General features: G+C 36.7%; 1 protein-coding gene and 3 long non-coding RNA genes across 4 annotated transcripts; all 4 read right to left on the bottom strand.

The window, feature by feature from the left end:
• Window positions 1-404: 404 nt before the first annotated feature.
• LOC142223904 (NACHT and WD repeat domain-containing protein 2-like) lies at window positions 405-18,353 on the bottom strand. Its single transcript, XM_075293732.1, is given in 8 exon segments — window positions 405-738; window positions 740-1,132; window positions 1,186-1,499; window positions 1,560-1,952; window positions 2,015-2,863; window positions 13,266-13,272; window positions 17,637-17,860; window positions 17,964-18,353. Coding segments are annotated over 8 exon segments (2,904 nt in total).
• On the bottom strand, window positions 3,148-3,625 carry LOC142238324 (uncharacterized). Its single transcript, XR_012722701.1, has 2 exons — window positions 3,368-3,625; window positions 3,148-3,330 (listed from the first exon to the last, which is right to left on the bottom strand). It is a non-coding gene; the product is annotated as an uncharacterized LOC142238324 (long non-coding RNA).
• Window positions 4,209-5,405, bottom strand: LOC142238319 (uncharacterized). Its single transcript, XR_012722697.1, has 3 exons — window positions 5,278-5,405; window positions 5,108-5,204; window positions 4,209-5,051 (listed from the first exon to the last, which is right to left on the bottom strand). It is a non-coding gene; the product is annotated as an uncharacterized LOC142238319 (long non-coding RNA).
• Window positions 14,058-15,230, bottom strand: LOC142238311 (uncharacterized). Its single transcript, XR_012722696.1, has 3 exons — window positions 15,103-15,230; window positions 14,933-15,029; window positions 14,058-14,876 (listed from the first exon to the last, which is right to left on the bottom strand). It is a non-coding gene; the product is annotated as an uncharacterized LOC142238311 (long non-coding RNA).
• Window positions 18,354-18,395: the final 42 nt, after the last annotated feature.

Below are 18,395 nucleotides of genomic sequence, written 5' to 3'. Positions count from 1 at the left end.
TAAACTGGCTTTAGTGAAATAGAGAGTTCACTTTTTTTTGAGTGTAGTGCGAGTGTAAAGAGTCACACTTACGAAAACAAAATCACGCTCACGATTTTAATCACGCTCCAAATTTCTGAAAATAGGGCAATATTTTATGGGGTATGAATACGAATAATATGCACTCAAAAAAAAGTGAACTCTCTATTTCACTAAAGCCATTTTAACTCTATTTCAGTTCATAGAATCATTATGTTTGCAAAAAGTTTACTGTACAAAAATAATTTTTGGCGTGCGTTAGTTAGATGAACTAAAAAACGGGGAAAAATTATACACAAATACAGCATAAAGATTTCCTAATTTCGTATTTCTCACAAAATAGTTCATTATACCCTGCGCCACACTGTGGAACAGGGTATTATAAGTTAGTGCATAGACGATGTAACGACATTATTCCAATTGCCCACTGTAAGCGCCTCCAACTGTATGATTCTTCCAAAATGGGCATCCAATACTTTGGCCAATTGCAATGTTTTCAAACACCACACATATAGATTTTTGCGCACCCCAGCAACTGCATAGTCATGTTTCGAACTCACCATTATGGAATTTGATTGCATAATCTTCGTGTTGATATTTCGCACGCCGTGAGGTAAGGGCAAATACATTGCCTGATCACTGAGTCGATTGCCGTCTTCATCTCCAAAATCCCAGATGACAAACCCTTTTCCCGCAGTTCCCAAAAGCATGCGATCGAAATTGCAGTAACATCTCCTTCTCGTCGTTCTCGAACCGGGACAATTTTTCCTCCATTATCCACTCAATGGAAGGATCTTCGACAAATCGATACGAAGTAACTTCGTAGTTGTCTTCGTTTGCACAATCATAAAGACGATCTCTTTTCTTGTTCAGCATAAGGGCACTGAAGAAATACATTGGTTGTGTATAGGAGTCACCATCTCGACATGAGTCGAATCGTATTCGAGTCTCATTAATAGACCCCGACCAAAAAGTAACATTGTAATCAGATGGAGTGGTAAACTCCATATTTAAAATTTCCCAACCAGTGCAATCTCCGTGGATGGTAAATACATCCACGAGATTTCCACGCATGTCATATTGAGCCCATTTCAATTTGCACGTAATCGGTAAAAGGAAGCAAAAAAAAATTATCAAAAAACACACATGAGGGTATTTTTTAAATACCTTTGATTTATCAAATATAGAGATGAAAGTGAACCGTCATGTTCCTCAAAAGGCGTATCGATTACAACAAACTCACTGGATAACATATTCAATAGTACCGTCTGATTATTGTTGGAGTAGGCGGCGGCCCATTTATTGTCCGGACTCAATACCAATTGCTGCATTATTCCTTCAATACCGGGATTGACATCTCGCGTCAAGTCGGACGTTGATAGGTCGAATGTTATGAAGTGCGTTGAAATGGAGACCATTTAGCGCATATCGCTAGTTAATGTGAATCCAAAGACTGCAAATTGATGACCTTCAAGTGAATACTAAATACACGTTCGATTACGCAGAGTCGAGAGTTTAATGCTATTCTTGCAACAACAAACCTTAAGCGGGCCTCCTGGAGTGTGAAGACAATGATTAACAGGAATTAAGGCACAATCTTTGGGGCCACTGTGATCGCAGGCTCTTAGCAACATTTTGATATTTGCATTTCCTCCTATTTCTGGCTGTAGACGACCGATTAATTGGGGTGCCAACATATTTGGGTAGACAGCTAAAACGGATCCTCCTAAACGTAGAGCATCAGCTACCAACATGAGCTCTCGTTTCGCTTCTTTATCGTCCGTGTTGCTTGAGGCATCTTCAAAATCTGCCAACACCGCTTGAAGCGGGCAACTGGACAATTTGGCATGCAGCCACTCGTAGTTGAAGAGCACATGCTCAAACAAGTCTTTGAAACGTCGGGACCTTACAAAATGGAAGGGCAGCTCACCAAACTAGAGGACCACATTAAATATTACAATTTTCACACACATTTCATAACCAGTTAGGGAATTACCTTTCGCAAATTATATCTTCTTGCGCTGCCATCTTTGCTGGTGAACACCAAAGGCTGAATGGGAACTTTACGATCGGCCGATCCTTCCTTTTCGGTTAAACCGAATCGATGTCTTTGAATTTCTGTGAATTTAAAAGGTTTGGGAACGCCACCACCCCATATGCCCAAATAGTAATCTGCAATCATGGAGTGAAAATACATGGCCATATTCATATTCTTAAAGTATCGTTCGTTGGCGGTGTCTCGGAATTGCCTGTGATACCAGTTCATTACGTTTACTCCGTCAGCCTCACGTTCACTCAAATAGTTGGGCAAATCGTTGCGAATTCTCGTCCATAGAAGTGGAGGTATACGTCTGACCGGCGGTAAGTTATATTGGTACACATCATCCAGAACTTTATCATCAAGAGAAATCAAATCTTCCAATTCACTCTCAGAGAGCCCAGACTTCGCAGCAGTTATGTAAGCTAAAGCGTGAAATACCAAGATGCGTCCGTGTTGTTTCTCGATTCTCTCAAACAACATTATAATGGAGTCCATGACATTATTTGCAAGATGGGTCTCTTGGGGCCTGGTGTAACTGCGCCAACGACATATTTCGGCGAAAACCAATTTCACAAAAATTGGCAGAGAGCATTTGCTTATCGCATTGGCCACTAAACGCCACTGATAGTTGTTTAGGTCACGACATGCTGTCCTCATCCACATTTTAACAACATTCATGGCCAGATCTTCACCCAGTGCGGTCACTTCTATGAAATTGTCTTCCACATCTATCATTTTCCGTAGGACGTGATATTCCCGGGAGACAATAGGGTTGCTCTCTTCATTCGCACAAGAAATTATGATCTATCAGTACCCTGCCAACATTTTTTGAATTTGGGGGCGCTTCTGAGAATCCCCAGTACGTTGAAAACAATCATATACGATATCAAAAACTCGTCGGAAAAGCGCCGTCACTATTGAGAAGTTGTACCACGCCAAGTTACTACAAAAAGGTTTTGCATGAGTGCAATTATTAGGTGCCTTTATAGATCAATTTAGAACGACGCCAATAAGAGACCCTCCAAACAATCAGAAAAAGCACATTTTAAGATAGTGGTTAAAGAATCATAGTGGTCGAGTAAAACACGTTTGTTTAGATATTTAATAATTTGATTAATTATTTACAAATTCTTAAAAATATAACATTTATACCACTATCACATCACATTTAACATAATTTTTTGCATTAATGATGAGGTAGAGTTACAAGTAGCGAGTTACATGTTGCAGCGTCTATCAGCCAGTGTTTTTATTCGATGGAGGCAGCGTGTCTGTAAAATATTTGAAAAACAATCACTACCAATATACCTTTCACAATTTTAAGCGTAAAATCTATGTTTTCAGAACTTTATTTTCGTTTTTATTTAAATAAAATATAACAAGCTGGTTGCGCTTGGCGTTTCACAAAAAATAAAATGGCTGTTGTAAAAGTAGTGATGGCAAAATACATGTATGAAGTACATTTTGTACTTTATGATATGCTGCCCCCCATCACAGTAGGATGGTTGTAGTGACATTTACGAGTCTGTGGTAGCGATGAAGATGAAATGGAACTTTGAAATGCTGGCAGGGTAGTAGAGGAACAAACAAACACACACACAAACAAAACAAATGCATTAGGAGGGAATCGTTTGTTATGTCCCCATATAGCACTAGGCTTGGCCCTCCGGCACACTCAACACCTCTCAGGACGGTCCTCAACCCGCCGAAACCTAGCCCGAGGTATAACACGAAAATTTGAAATAAACTGGACAAAACAAACTAACATGGAAACACCGACATATGCGATAAAAGGAGGCCTTGGTGTATACAACCTCCCACTCTGCCCACCCTTCCATAGTCCACAAGTACCTTGTTACCATTTTTTTGTGAACCCCACTACCCAATGCTTTCCTTACCTCACTCCGTCACACCTCACATTTTTCTCTCAATAATTTACGAAGTTAGCACATATTTAGTTTTTTTAACATCATTTCAAAATACATTTTTATTTTTCATTGTTTTGGATTGATCGTAGTTATCTATTATTAAAATCTAGCCTTATCTCAATTTAATTAACTAACGATAGTTCAAAAATTTTACAGTAAAAAATAATTATTACAAAAAAAATAAAACTTTTAAATGAAATTAATAACAAAAATAAACAATAGAAACCACTAATAGGACCTACAAAGTTGTATCTTTATAATCTCGTCCCAATCGGGAAATTAGTTTACTTTCTAAATATTACCTAATTGAGCTCAGTTAAGTAAATATATATGAGGGTTCAATTTATTTGTCAAAACAATCACCCTCCAGAACAAACGATACTGTTTTAAAACTTTGTAATATCCCTAACATTAAAACAGAACTTAAAATAGTAAACTAAAGGAGTCAAACAAAGTTAAAAAAAATGAAACTATTAATAATAATAAAAAAAGGTTAAATGAAAGAAACAGCTAACTTTGCATAAACTAATGACAAAAGACCATAGCTAATAAAATTTCAAATGCTGATTGTAATAGAACATCGAGCAGTATTTCCGGGCATTTCCCCCTCCACTCATACATATTTCTCCCAAATGGTTATGTCAATTATTTTTCGGAGTCTTTGTATGGCATTGCCCTTGCTCTGTTCTGGGATTTTTTCAACAATGGGGTTTACACGGACGGAAAAATTATTTCCAAAATTCAGCTCTGTTATTACGAATTAAAAGCGCAAAATCCTCACTGCAATCTGGGCGATACTATGATTCACAATGATCTTCCTACCTTTATACAATCCACCACAATTATATGGATCCTCTTCACCGTATACTGGGATCTTATGGTTTTGTTGCTCCTCTTCTAAGCAGGATAGGATAGGATTTTCCAACCGCAGTACCAGGACGTTACCTTTTCGTATTAGTAACCAATGGTTTGAGGATTTCCTCACTCGCCGGAATCTGTGTTGTACCAGTTTTTGAACCAATAAAATTTAACGCCTCCTGATCACTCAGGAGGCTGTTTAATACCTATTAATTCACCTAATTAATCCATGCATTAACTGAAACATTTCTGGATTACTTACTTTGTTCTATATTTTGAATTTGAGTCAATCAAAATTGTTACAAAAAAACAGATTTAAATCAGTTTTCTTTTTCCTCCTTGGCTTCACAAAAAAAAATCTAATCGAAACAAAAAATATTTACTTTTATATAACAATTTTAAATCACTTCGATCCGATTAATATCTGCTTACTTTATTATAACTTCACTTCCTCTATCCGTCCGTTTAAAGTGTACCTTTTACTCTTTATCTCACAAATGGCAACTTTTGCGGGGTTTTAGTTCTATTTATGTCCTCCTATTGATCAAACATAAGCTAAAAATCCGCCATTAGAAAACTCTATTCATCCTTTTCTATTTAAATTAAGTCCAAAGTCCATTTTTTTTTAAATCGTTTTTACTAATTCCTTTGTCGACCGTTTCTTTTTTTTTCATCGTCTCCATTCCCCATGCTTCTCGGGACTTAATGAATGAACGAATCCCTATTTAAACAGCCCTGTATTAGAAATACTACGCCAGTGTAACAACGCCCGCCCAATACTCGTCAACATGACATCTACGAACCAGCTGACATACCGCCATCAACCACCAACCACGCCACAAGCCAGAAGAAAATAATTTAATTAAAATCAATTCGAAGCCATATTTAGGTACAAATAATTTAGCCGAACTCGACTAAAACAATTGCCTAAACTATCCATTAAACAAAAATATAAAAAAAACTGGCCGCCACCTCATAGGCCTTGAATTCATGAATATAACAAAAGAGTAAATTCTACACCACATAACCTGACTGCATACATAGCCAAGCCCATGCCGGCCACGATCTCAGGCCCAAAACTCGAATCATAATCATACTTGGATGCTTGAGTCTCCACTGCCCAAATAAAAACGCATCCACGCGCCTGACAACACATACCGTCTTGGGATATGTGCCTTTGGGCTTCCATGCCAGTGGTTTTCGTGTATGCCACTGGTGGCCATACCCTGGAAGTACATCGGCACACACATGTTCATGCGAGGCTTTACGATACCACTTTGTGGACTTAAATAACAGCCACTCAATATAAATTGCAGCAAATATACATAGGTTCTCCTTCCTAGTTTTACGACTGTATGTATGTATGTATGTCCGTAAAAAAAATTAAATAGGGTTGTCAATGTTGACAAAAAAAAATTGCAAAATAGCACTTATTTCACGGGCTAACTTTGTGGAGGACGGACATAGATATCTAAAATTTTTGTGATTCAATCACGAAATTAATCGACCCAACTAACCTTTTAATTGAATGTCTTCAATCACGAAAATGATAGTATCAATCACAGTTTTAATTGGACATAGAAAAACTTCTTGATTAGAAAAAAAATTAATTGATTTCATTAGCAAATTTCAATTAATTTTTTAATTGATTCAATTAAAACTTTAAATGATGTTGATTGAAAAACGCAATTAATTTTTTTAATAAAAAAAAGGTAACTATTTTCAATTACTTTCTGAATTGGATTAGAGTTTTTATTTGGATTAACAATTGATTGTTTGAAATATATTTTTAATTCAGAATTTTAAACTTTTCACTCATTGACTTAATTAACTTAATGTTATGATCTTGATTAAAAAGTTAATTGCATCAAATAATTTATTAATAACAAAATTCCAAACTTCACTTGACTTTTTAATTGGAAATATTTTAGTGATATCTTTTCCTGTGTGTATATTAGGGTGGCTCGAAACCAAAAATGAAATTCACTTTTTTCCTTTCATCCAACAGGACCTCCGCAACAAAACTCCGGGTATTCTGAGTAGTCGATAGAATGAACGGTGTGCGAGAGGTCACACTATCTCTGATTTGTCAAATTCAAAAAAAAATAGAGTGTAAAATCAGTATACGTTTAGGAATGTGCCAGTCTACTTCACCGAGGACACAACGTGGGGAACTCCCACACCCTGAAGTCTCATAAGCCGGGCAAAGTACGGCAGAGGCTGACACCGAACATTTCTACTTTTAGGGAAGTTTCGCCAAATCATGATATGATATTGAAGTTACTTTGTGAATGTTTCTACCCTTTCTTTTCAGAATTCGTTTCCACTGGGCTCATGTACTATACGATTTGGCCTCGTCACTGTATCCACTGCATCACGTAGGTATCATTCCATCGTATAAAGCAAGTGTATAATTACAAAAAATATAATCAACGATATAATTTAAGGACAATTACTAACATGCAGGACTATCACCGTGTTGTATACCTAATCCTATATTGCACGTAGCTTATCCTAATATCACAGTTCATTGAATTTTCATATATTACATCAGGACATAGGCCCTGATCCATCGATAGCCATACCACAGTACATGATAATCGACCCGAACGAAACAAAATACCATTCGGCTCTTTCCCCATCCTGGTCCATCCAGACCATTCACATCTTAAGATCCTTTGCATGGGCCAACCCAATTGGTCTTCCCTGCAGATCCTCAAGCTCATACATGTTATTCCCAACTAACTTCGATATTCTACATTTAACGAACTTTCGAGCAAATTTAGCATTAACATTCTTGCCAAAATCGCTAAGTACATAATTCCGTCTATATATTTCTTGTCCGGGTTGAAATTTCACCTTCCGCGCACGTTGATCATAACGCTTCGAACTGACTTCGAAAGCTTTGTGCATATTAGACTTAATCTTTTCTCGTATCAGTGCCATTCGATCGGATTTGTCCAAATTCAAAATTTCATGGTCGGTTAACGATTTTAACTTTCTGGCTAAGTTGTAATCGCTTCCATTTGAGTACATATGATATCCAAATATAGAAAAGAATGGTGTGACACCAGTCACACTGTGAACTGAAGATCTAAGTGCACATTCGATCTCCGAAAGATAGAGATCCCAATCCCTATGGTCCTTCTCCAAGTATGCCCTGATAGCCGCGAGAACCGATTGGTTGACGCGCTCAGAGGCATTAGACTGGGGTGAGTATGGGGCTGTTTGAAGATGATTAATTTTATATGACCTTATCATTTCTTTAAAGTGGTTTGAGACAAATTGTGCCCCATTATCACTATGGATTGTCTCGGGGACGCCAAATTTTCGAAAAATCTCCTCTACAAGAAACTTTACGACATTTGTAGCAGTGGCATCTCTCATAGCTTTCAAAAAGGTAAACTTTGAGAAATGATCCACTACTATGAATATATATGCATTTCCGCTTTTGGAGCGCGGGTATTTCCCTAAAAAGTCAATGTAGAGTTTTTGGAAAGGCCTTTCCGTCTGCACCTCGTTACCAATAGTAGGTCTTGTCTGACAATTTACTGGTTTAGTTTCCTTGCATGTCACGCAATTGGAAACATATTGTCGAACTTGTGACGTCATTTTCGGCCAGTAAAATTTTTCCTTAAGTCGATTCAACGTCTTTGACATTCCACCATGAGCCGAAGTTGGCTCATCATGGGCCTTTTGAATTAGAACATGAGTTATCGCTTCGGGAACCCACAATCTCCATTCATACTGTTGAAATTCCTCATTTGAGTCATTTGGAATTCTCTTATATACCAAACCATTATCCATTTTCAAATCAGGGAGTCGTTCACTGTTTGCCTCTATTGTCTGCCTGAGTTCTTGATACTCTTCACTTTCAAACTCAGTGGTATCAAAACCTAACAATTGGCTAATATCCAATTCATCTACCCTGTGCAATCGAGATAACATGTCGGCAACGATATTATCTTTGCCTTTTCGATGCTCTATCTCGAAGCGGTACGCTTGCAATTGTAATGACCAACGGGCGAGCCTTCCGCTCAAATCTTTCAGGTTCATTAACCACTGTAAACTCGCGTGATCAGTGATAATGGTGAAATCCATCAGCTCCACATATGGTCTGAATTTTTTCACTGCCATTACGGCAGCAAGACATTCTTTCTCCGTCACACTGTAATTCTTTTGGCAATTATTTAATTTTTGCGAATAAAACGCAATCGGATGCTCCTCCCCTTGGTCATTCAATTGAAATAGCACAGCTCCAATGCCATACTCAGAAGCATCGCATTGAATAAAAAAACGTTTTGAAAAATCAGCATGCCGTAGAACAGGGGCCGATGTAAGCGCTTTCTTCAAACTTTCGAATGATTTTATTGCCTCAGGAGTCATGGTAAACTTTTTCGACTTTTTAAGGGTGTCCGTTAAGGGTGCAGATATCGTTGCGAAATCCCTTATAAATCGACGGTACCATCCTGCTGTACCGAGAAAGCTGCGGACCTCTCTCGGACTTTTTGGAACCGGTATCCTTCTAATAGCTTCCAATTTATCGGGATCTGTCCTTAGCATCCCATTACCAATTATAAAACCTAAGTATTTCAGTTCCCTAAAGCAGAATTGTGACTTCTTCAACCCTATAGTTAAGCCTGCGTCTTTCAGACATTGAGCTACCTCCTTCAAAAGCCTTACGTGCTCATCAAAATCGGCCGAAATCACCAGCAAATCGTCCAGGTATACAAAGACATTTTCCTTCAAACGGCTTGGGACGACTTTGTCCATTAATCGGCACAACCGTTGTGCCGCATTACAAAGCCCGAAGGGCATAACGCGAAATTGATACAACGGTCGCCCCGCAACAGTAAACGCCGTATACTTCTTACTTTCTTCATCCAGTTCAATTTGCCAGAATGCAAATTTCAAGTCTACGCTACTAATATAATACGTCTCGTCTATCCTACTCAGAATCCCATCTATATTCTGAAGCGGATAAGCATCCTTTTCCGTTAATTTATTCAATTTCCTGGCATCAAGACAAAATCGATTTTTGCCAGGTTTTCTAACCACTGTGGTACGATTGCTCCATGGACTTTCACTTAATTCGATAACATTCAATTTGAGCATATTATCTATTTCCTCATAAGTTATCTGTTGAACGGCCGGCGATATCGGATAATACCGATCTTTCACGGGCTCTGCCCCTTCGATCAACTTTATCGTATGTTTTTCAAGTTTGGTGGAACCCAGACCTTTTTCCTCAAAAGTGTCAAATTGATCAATGGCTTCTTTCAACTTAACCTTTTGTTCATCAGATAAGTCGTGAGGTTTCAATTTATACTCCAATTGGCCTTCTGAAAAATCCTTAGCAAATTGTTCCACATTTATTTCGGCCACCCCTAATACATTAGGAGCAAGTTCAAAACTTCTCCAAAAATCAATACCTAAATATAATTCTTGTTCTAGATCAGGACAGAGATAAAAATTCATTTCCTTAATAATATCATTATATTTAATCTGGCATATTATTTTCCCAATTATCCTAAAATTATCTCCACTGGCTGTCGAAACATTATTAAAAATGGGCAACATGTCGATGGATCCCTTTTCGACAAATTCTCGGCATCCCTTTCCCAGTATGCTAACAGATGCCCCAGTATCTAACAATCCTTTAAAATTCGTATTCCCTATTTCAACTTCGGCATAAACTCTTGGGTCTCCATCCTTTCTGCTCGCTCTGTGAATGGACTCAACTAAAACTCGTTTAATTTTCCTTTTTTCAGCAGATTTCTGGCGAATCTTCAAAATACGATTTGAAATCGGTTTCATAACGGCCTCTTCACTAAATATCCTAGCACGAACTTCATCATAATTTCGTCGCCTCAATTCTACCGGAATATAATGCCTCCTCTGAGAAAAACTGTTCCTATCACTTATATGTGCATTACTTATTATATTTTCATTTTCACCTACAGACGCTTCACGAGGTATGATACTGACTGGATCTAATTCCCGGGGTTTTCCGACGGACGCGGCTCCCCGGTTTTCTCCACGCCCCTCCTGTGGTTTCCCTGTTGACAATTCGGGCATTTCGGAGTGATGGTGTTGGGCCTACCACATCTGTAGCAAAATAAAGTTCTCTCCGATGATTGGCAATCCATAAAAACATGACCAGTTTCGCGACAATTCCAACAAATTAAAAGTTTATTTTGTTGTTGTTGGTTGAATCTAATTGCTGCCACCTCATCTACTTCGGATTGAAAATCCTTCTCGACTCTCCCGTAGTCATCAACATACATCTCATTGACTTGCCTCATGTGACGCGAATTCATAGGGACTGATCTTGATTCCCTCCTTGGAAAGTTTCGTTCTGCCTCTTTACATTCTGTTCGAAGCATTTCAACGGTAGAAATCGACATTGGGTAAACTATAGCCTTTATAGACTCCTTGACATTTACTTTCATTATATTCACCATGTCCAAATCTGATATAGGTTGCACTAATCTTGCCCGCAGCTGGGCCATATTATGGAAATAGACGTCTATGGTCTCATTGTTTGTCTGTTTCCTATCAACTAATTCCCTCATTGCCTCAAATGCCGATTTATTTGACCTATACTGACACAATAATGCCTCCTTCAACTGAGGCCAATTTTCGAAATTCTTACATCTTTGCGCATACCAAAACCATTCTAAGGCAGGTCCAGAAATTAGGAGACGGAAATCACGCAAAACCTCTTCCCATGGGATACAATACTGGGACTGCAAACACTCGAGGCGAAAAATAAATTCCTCAATCGTTAATTTTTGTGAGTTCCCATCAAAACTAATTCCGAATTTATCGACTCTAATCTTTATATGATCATTCATTACAGAATTCGAATAGATGTTACTATTGCCTGACGGTACTGCGGATCCCGGTCTATTATTCGTCCCATTATTCAGTTCATTACCAAATCCTAAGTTGCCATTCTGGGATGTGTCACTGCTGGATGTGGATAAAGGCCTTGAAGTTGATGTGGCCTGATTTTGCCCTATTATAATAGACAACTCTCTAACTGTCCTAGCCAGTGATTCGATAGTATTCCTAACATCAATTAACTCATTACCGACAATTGTCTTCATTTTGTCCTCCAGAGACTTATTCCCCAAATTTCTACTCGTTGCGCCGCCATCGTTACAATTATTCTGCCTCAAATGTGTCTCACTTAGTGGCGGTGGTTGTGAAGGATTAGCCTGTTCTCCTGTGCCATTGTTACGGATAATGGAAGCCGACATATCCCGAATACTCCCATTTGCAGAATTAATTTGTTCCCCTGGTTCAGTCATTTTTGATCGTTTAGGGTCTAGGTCTGTCAATGTACTATTCGGATCAAAAGATTCTTGCCTATTTCTTTTAACTTTAGCCTGGGACCTTGTAAACATTCCCTATGTCCCCACGTTTTTAATAAGACAAGTTTGATATATGTAATTATGTATAATCCAATAATACTTTTGATTGATGAACAGAAAACTAATATAAAGAAAATCGAAATTGTAAACGTGTAAAAACTATATCAAAATGAATCATCATGTATACATTGTCGATATTAACTTATTGTTTTAATATTTAGTATTTTTTTTACGTGTTCAAAAAAACTAAAATTGCGAATACAAATGAAAAAGTTATATAAAGAAAAATCCTAAATATATTCAAAAATCATTTTTCATACACAAAACTTATAAAACTTACACAATGTATTAATTCCTAATTTGAGACTGTAGTGTGATATTTTTTTGTAATTATCCTGAATATGGTTTATAAAAAGAAATAATATGTAAACCTTAAAGAATGCAGATAAAGAAAAATTCTAAAATTATATGAAGTTAAATATAAAACTTGTAACTACGACAGCCAAAATTTGTAATTTATTAATATCAGCATATATTTTGAGAGAAATATGTGTGTGCATTATCAGGAGTGAGTGTAATAAATTTCCCATATTCTTGAATCATTCCTAGATTTTATTGCGTTCAAATTTGTCTAAGCATACTCAAACAAAAGATCACAATATTGCTAAGAAAATTCAAAAAGAAATTGAGTGTTCTCTTTCGAGTATTTACCGCATAGATCGTAGACAAAAAAAATTTAATACAAAGAGATAGAATTTCAGAAAAGTTAATTATCCTGGCAGTTTCCCATTGTTTTCCTGGAAAAAAGTACTCAGAATTTTTTTTCTTTTTTTTTAACGAAACTGTTTATTACACTGACTTGAGGTCTCACAACCACAACGGCTAATAAAGCTTACGTTATCTAACTTTTCTAAAATTCCTATTATACTTAATTTGAACGAACAAAAGAAATTCGGATGATACTTGCACTGGTCGATCACAAAACATTCATTGTTCCACATAGACAAACAAGATATTGCATCTGACCCCTTATATATTTACCTTACAGCTAGTCGGATTTCTAAACCTAATCTAAATTTAATATTGCACTTCAATCACTCACTCGTTTGAGTCCGGCTGCAATACCAACTAGACTGTTTTAGATTCCACTAGATTTGGTTTGGGCTATTTCATTAAATTATAATTCTATTGCGTGGTACCTAGGTGTTATCGTACCTTTCATTTCCTTACTTCTAATATCACAGATTTTTCCCTAATACTAGAAGTCCTTAATTCCAATTGGGCGCCATTTCTGTTATGTCCCCATATAGCACTAGGCTTGGCCCTCCGGCACACTCAACACCTCTCAGGACGGTCCTCAACCCGCCGAAACCTAGCCCGAGGTATAACACGAAAATTTGAAATAAACTGGACAAAACAAACTAACATGGAAACACCGACATATGCGATAAAAGGAGGCCTTGGTGTATACAACCTCCCACTCTGCCCACCCTTCCATAGTCCACAAGTACCTTGTTACCATTTTTTTGTGAACCCCACTACCCAATGCTTTCCTTACCTCACTCCGTCACACCTCACATTTTTCTCTCAATAATTTACGAAGTTAGCACATATTTAGTTTTTTTAACATCATTTCAAAATACATTTTTATTTTTCATTGTTTTGGATTGATCGTAGTTATCTATTATTAAAATCTAGCCTTATCTCAATTTAATTAACTAACGATAGTTCAAAAATTTTACAGTAAAAAATAATTATTACAAAAAAAATAAAACTTTTAAATGAAATTAATAACAAAAATAAACAATAGAAACCACTAATAGGACCTACAAAGTTGTATCTTTATAATCTCGTCCCAATCGGGAAATTAGTTTACTTTCTAAATATTACCTAATTGAGCTCAGTTAAGTAAATATATATGAGGGTTCAATTTATTTGTCAAAACAATCACCCTCCAGAACAAACGATACTGTTTTAAAACTTTGTAATATCCCTAACATTAAAACAGAACTTAAAATAGTAAACTAAAGGAGTCAAACAAAGTTAAAAAAAATGAAACTATTAATAATAATAAAAAAAGGTTAAATGAAAGAAACAGCTAACTTTGCATAAACTAATGACAAAAGACCATAGCTAATAAAATTTCAAATGCTGATTGTAATAGAACATCGAGCAGTATTTCCGGGCATTTCCCCCTCCACTCATACATATTTCTCCCAAATGGTTATGTCAATTATTTTTCGGAGTCTTTGTATGGCATTGCCCTTGCTCTGTTCTGGGATTTTTTCAACAATGGGGTTTACACGGACGGAAAAATTATTTCCAAAATTCAGCTCTGTTATTACGAATTAAAAGCGCAAAATCCTCACTGCAATCTGGGCGATACTATGATTCACAATGATCTTCCTACCTTTATACAATCCACCACAATTATATGGATCCTCTTCACCGTATACTGGGATCTTATGGTTTTGTTGCTCCTCTTCTAAGCAGGATAGGATAGGATTTTCCAACCGCAGTACCAGGACGTTACCTTTTCGTATTAGTAACCAATGGTTTGAGGATTTCCTCACTCGCCGGAATCTGTGTTGTACCAGTTTTTGAACCAATAAAATTTAACGCCTCCTGATCACTCAGGAGGCTGTTTAATACCTATTAATTCACCTAATTAATCCATGCATTAACTGAAACATTTCTGGATTACTTACTTTGTTCTATATTTTGAATTTGAGTCAATCAAAATTGTTACAAAAAAACAGATTTAAATCAGTTTTCTTTTTCCTCCTTGGCTTCACAAAAAAAAATCTAATCGAAACAAAAAATATTTACTTTTATATAACAATTTTAAATCACTTCGATCCGATTAATATCTGCTTACTTTATTATAACTTCACTTCCTCTATCCGTCCGTTTAAAGTGTACCTTTTACTCTTTATCTCACAAATGGCAACTTTTGCGGGGTTTTAGTTCTATTTATGTCCTCCTATTGATCAAACATAAGCTAAAAATCCGCCATTAGAAAACTCTATTCATCCTTTTCTATTTAAATTAAGTCCAAAGTCCATTTTTTTTTAAATCGTTTTTACTAATTCCTTTGTCGACCGTTTCTTTTTTTTTCATCGTCTCCATTCCCCATGCTTCTCGGGACTTAATGAATGAACGAATCCCTATTTAAACAGCCCTGTATTAGAAATACTACGCCAGTGTAACAACGCCCGCCCAATACTCGTCAACATGACATCTACGAACCAGCTGACATACCGCCATCAACCACCAACCACGCCACAAGCCAGAAGAAAATAATTTAATTAAAATCAATTCGAAGCCATATTTAGGTACAAATAATTTAGCCGAACTCGACTAAAACAATTGCCTAAACTATCCATTAAACAAAAATATAAAAAAAACTGGCCGCCACCTCATAGGCCTTGAATTCATGAATATAACAAAAGAGTAAATTCTACACCACATAACCTGACTGCATACATAGCCAAGCCCATGCCGGCCACGATCTCAGGCCCAAAACTCGAATCATAATCATACTTGGATGCTTGAGTCTCCACTGCCCAAATAAAAACGCATCCACGCGCCTGACAACACATACCGTCTTGGGATATGTGCCTTTGGGCTTCCATGCCAGTGGTTTTCGTGTATGCCACTGGTGGCCATACCCTGGAAGTACATCGGCACACACATGTTCATGCGAGGCTTTACGATACCACTTTGTGGACTTAAATAACAGCCACTCAATATAAATTGCAGCAAATATACATAGGTTCTCCTTCCTAGTTTTACGACTGTATGTATGTATGTATGTCCGTAAAAAAAATTAAATAGGGTTGTCAATGTTGACAAAAAAAAATTGCAAAATAGCACTTATTTCACGGGCTAACTTTGTGGAGGACGGACATAGATATCTAAAATTTTTGTGATTCAATCACGAAATTAATCGACCCAACTAACCTTTTAATTGAATGTCTTCAATCACGAAAATGATAGTATCAATCACAGTTTTAATTGGACATAGAAAAACTTCTTGATTAGAAAAAAAATTAATTGATTTCATTAGCAAATTTCAATTAATTTTTTAATTGATTCAATTAAAACTTTAAATGATGTTGATTGAAAAACGCAATTAATTTTTTTAATAAAAAAAAGGTAACTATTTTCAATTACTTTCTGAATTGGATTAGAGTTTTTATTTGGATTAACAATTGATTGTTTGAAATATATTTTTAATTCAGAATTTTAAACTTTTCACTCATTGACTTAATTAACTTAATGTTATGATCTTGATTAAAAAGTTAATTGCATCAAATAATTTATTAATAACAAAATTCCAAACTTCACTTGACTTTTTAATTGGAAATATTTTAGTGATATCTTTTCCTGTGTGTATATTAGGGTGGCTCGAAACCAAAAATGAAATTCACTTTTTTCCTTTCATCCAACAGGACCTCCGCAACACGTTCAGAACAGCAGATCTTACCGCAATGGCGCACCCACCCATGCATGCATATGAGTGGGCGCGGCAAAAATTTTGCAGTCACAGTTCAAGCAATTGGAAAAACTTATGTTTGTAAACCGAATGCGTGTATTAAGGGCAGTATAGTGGCTAATAAGATTTGATCGAAAAGCATTTTTCGTAAAAGGGCCGACTTTTGGAAGAACCCTACTCGAATTCTCCATACGTAGGTACCCTGCCAGCATTTCAAAGTTCCATTTCAACCTCATCGTTACCACAGACTCGTAAATGTCACTTCAACCATCATGAAAATGTACATCAAAAAGTACATGCAAGTAATTTGCCATCCCTACTGTTAAAAAAAGCCATTTTTTTGTGAAACGCCAAGCGCAACCAGCTTGTTATATTTTAATTAAATAAAAACGAAAATAAAGTTCTGAAAACATAGGTTATACGCTTAAAATTGTGAAAGGTATATTGGTGAACAATTTGGTGATTTTCCAAATGGAATGAAGTGATTGTTTTTCAGATATTTTACAGACACGCTGCCTCCATGGAATAAAAACACTGGTTGATAGACGCAGCAACATGTAACTCGCTACTTGTAACTCAACATCATCATTAATGCCAAAAATTATGTTAAATGTAATGTGATAGTGGTATAAATGTTATATTTTAAGAATTTGTAAATGTTTAATCAAATTAATAAATATCTAAACAAACGTGTTTTACTCGACCACAATGATTCTTTTACAACTATCTTAAAATGCACTTTTTCTGATTGTTTGGAGGGTCCCTTATTGGCGTCGTTCTAAATTGATCTATAAAGGCACCTAATAATTGCACTCATGCGAAACCTTTTTGTAGTAACTTGGCGTGGTACAACTTCTCAATAATGACGGCACTTTTCCGACGAGTTTTTGATATCGTATATGATTGTTTTCGACGTAGTGGGGATTCTCAGAAGCGCCCCCAAATTCAAAAAATGTTGGCAGGGTATCCACGACACATTGTTTGAGTCTTGTGTGCCTGTTAATTGGTCGACAGAATCCAAATATAAAGTTAAAGGCAGATTCGGATTAGCATAAGTTAGTAATTGCTTAAAATGTGCTGTCAATGGAACTAAGTCGTCGGGAATGTTCTCAAAGGGTAACATGTAGTTGTAGGATATCTAAAAAGAAAAAATACAAAATAGACTAATTCTGCATCTCAGACACATAGCCGAGAAAGGTCTGTAGTCTGTGGTTGTTGTTGCAGTGCGAAGGGTAACATACCTGTTGACATATCGATATAAGAGTAGGTGTTAAGGCGCTCGAATCGGGAGTAGTACCGAGAAATCGTATTACATTTATGGGTCTCTTATCAGCAAACCATTCGCCGGCAACTAGAGCTGCATCTTTAGCTAATAGGGAGGTGCAAGCGTGCAAATGCTGAAGGATTTCAGTGTCTATCTGTCCCTGTGCGCTGGAGTCTTCCTTGCGCATAGCTCGATCGAATAATTTCACAATGTTCTTGTAGAAATGCGATATGAAATGATTCAAATATTCCTCATGGGTTTCAATATCAAGACCCTCACGTCCAATCCATTCCACAGTGTACTTTTGCATATTACTCGATTCGATTTTATTTGGCAGACGAGTGTCCCTCAAATCATTCTCATGCATTCTCTGGCTGATTGGGCACGAGTATTATCGTACGAATAAACT

The sequence above is a fragment of the Haematobia irritans genome, chromosome 1 (genome assembly GCF_050003625.1).
Source record: "Haematobia irritans isolate KBUSLIRL chromosome 1, ASM5000362v1, whole genome shotgun sequence".
NCBI lineage: Eukaryota > Metazoa > Arthropoda > Insecta > Diptera > Muscidae > Haematobia > Haematobia irritans.
This window is presented reverse-complemented; position numbering and strand designations above follow the sequence as displayed.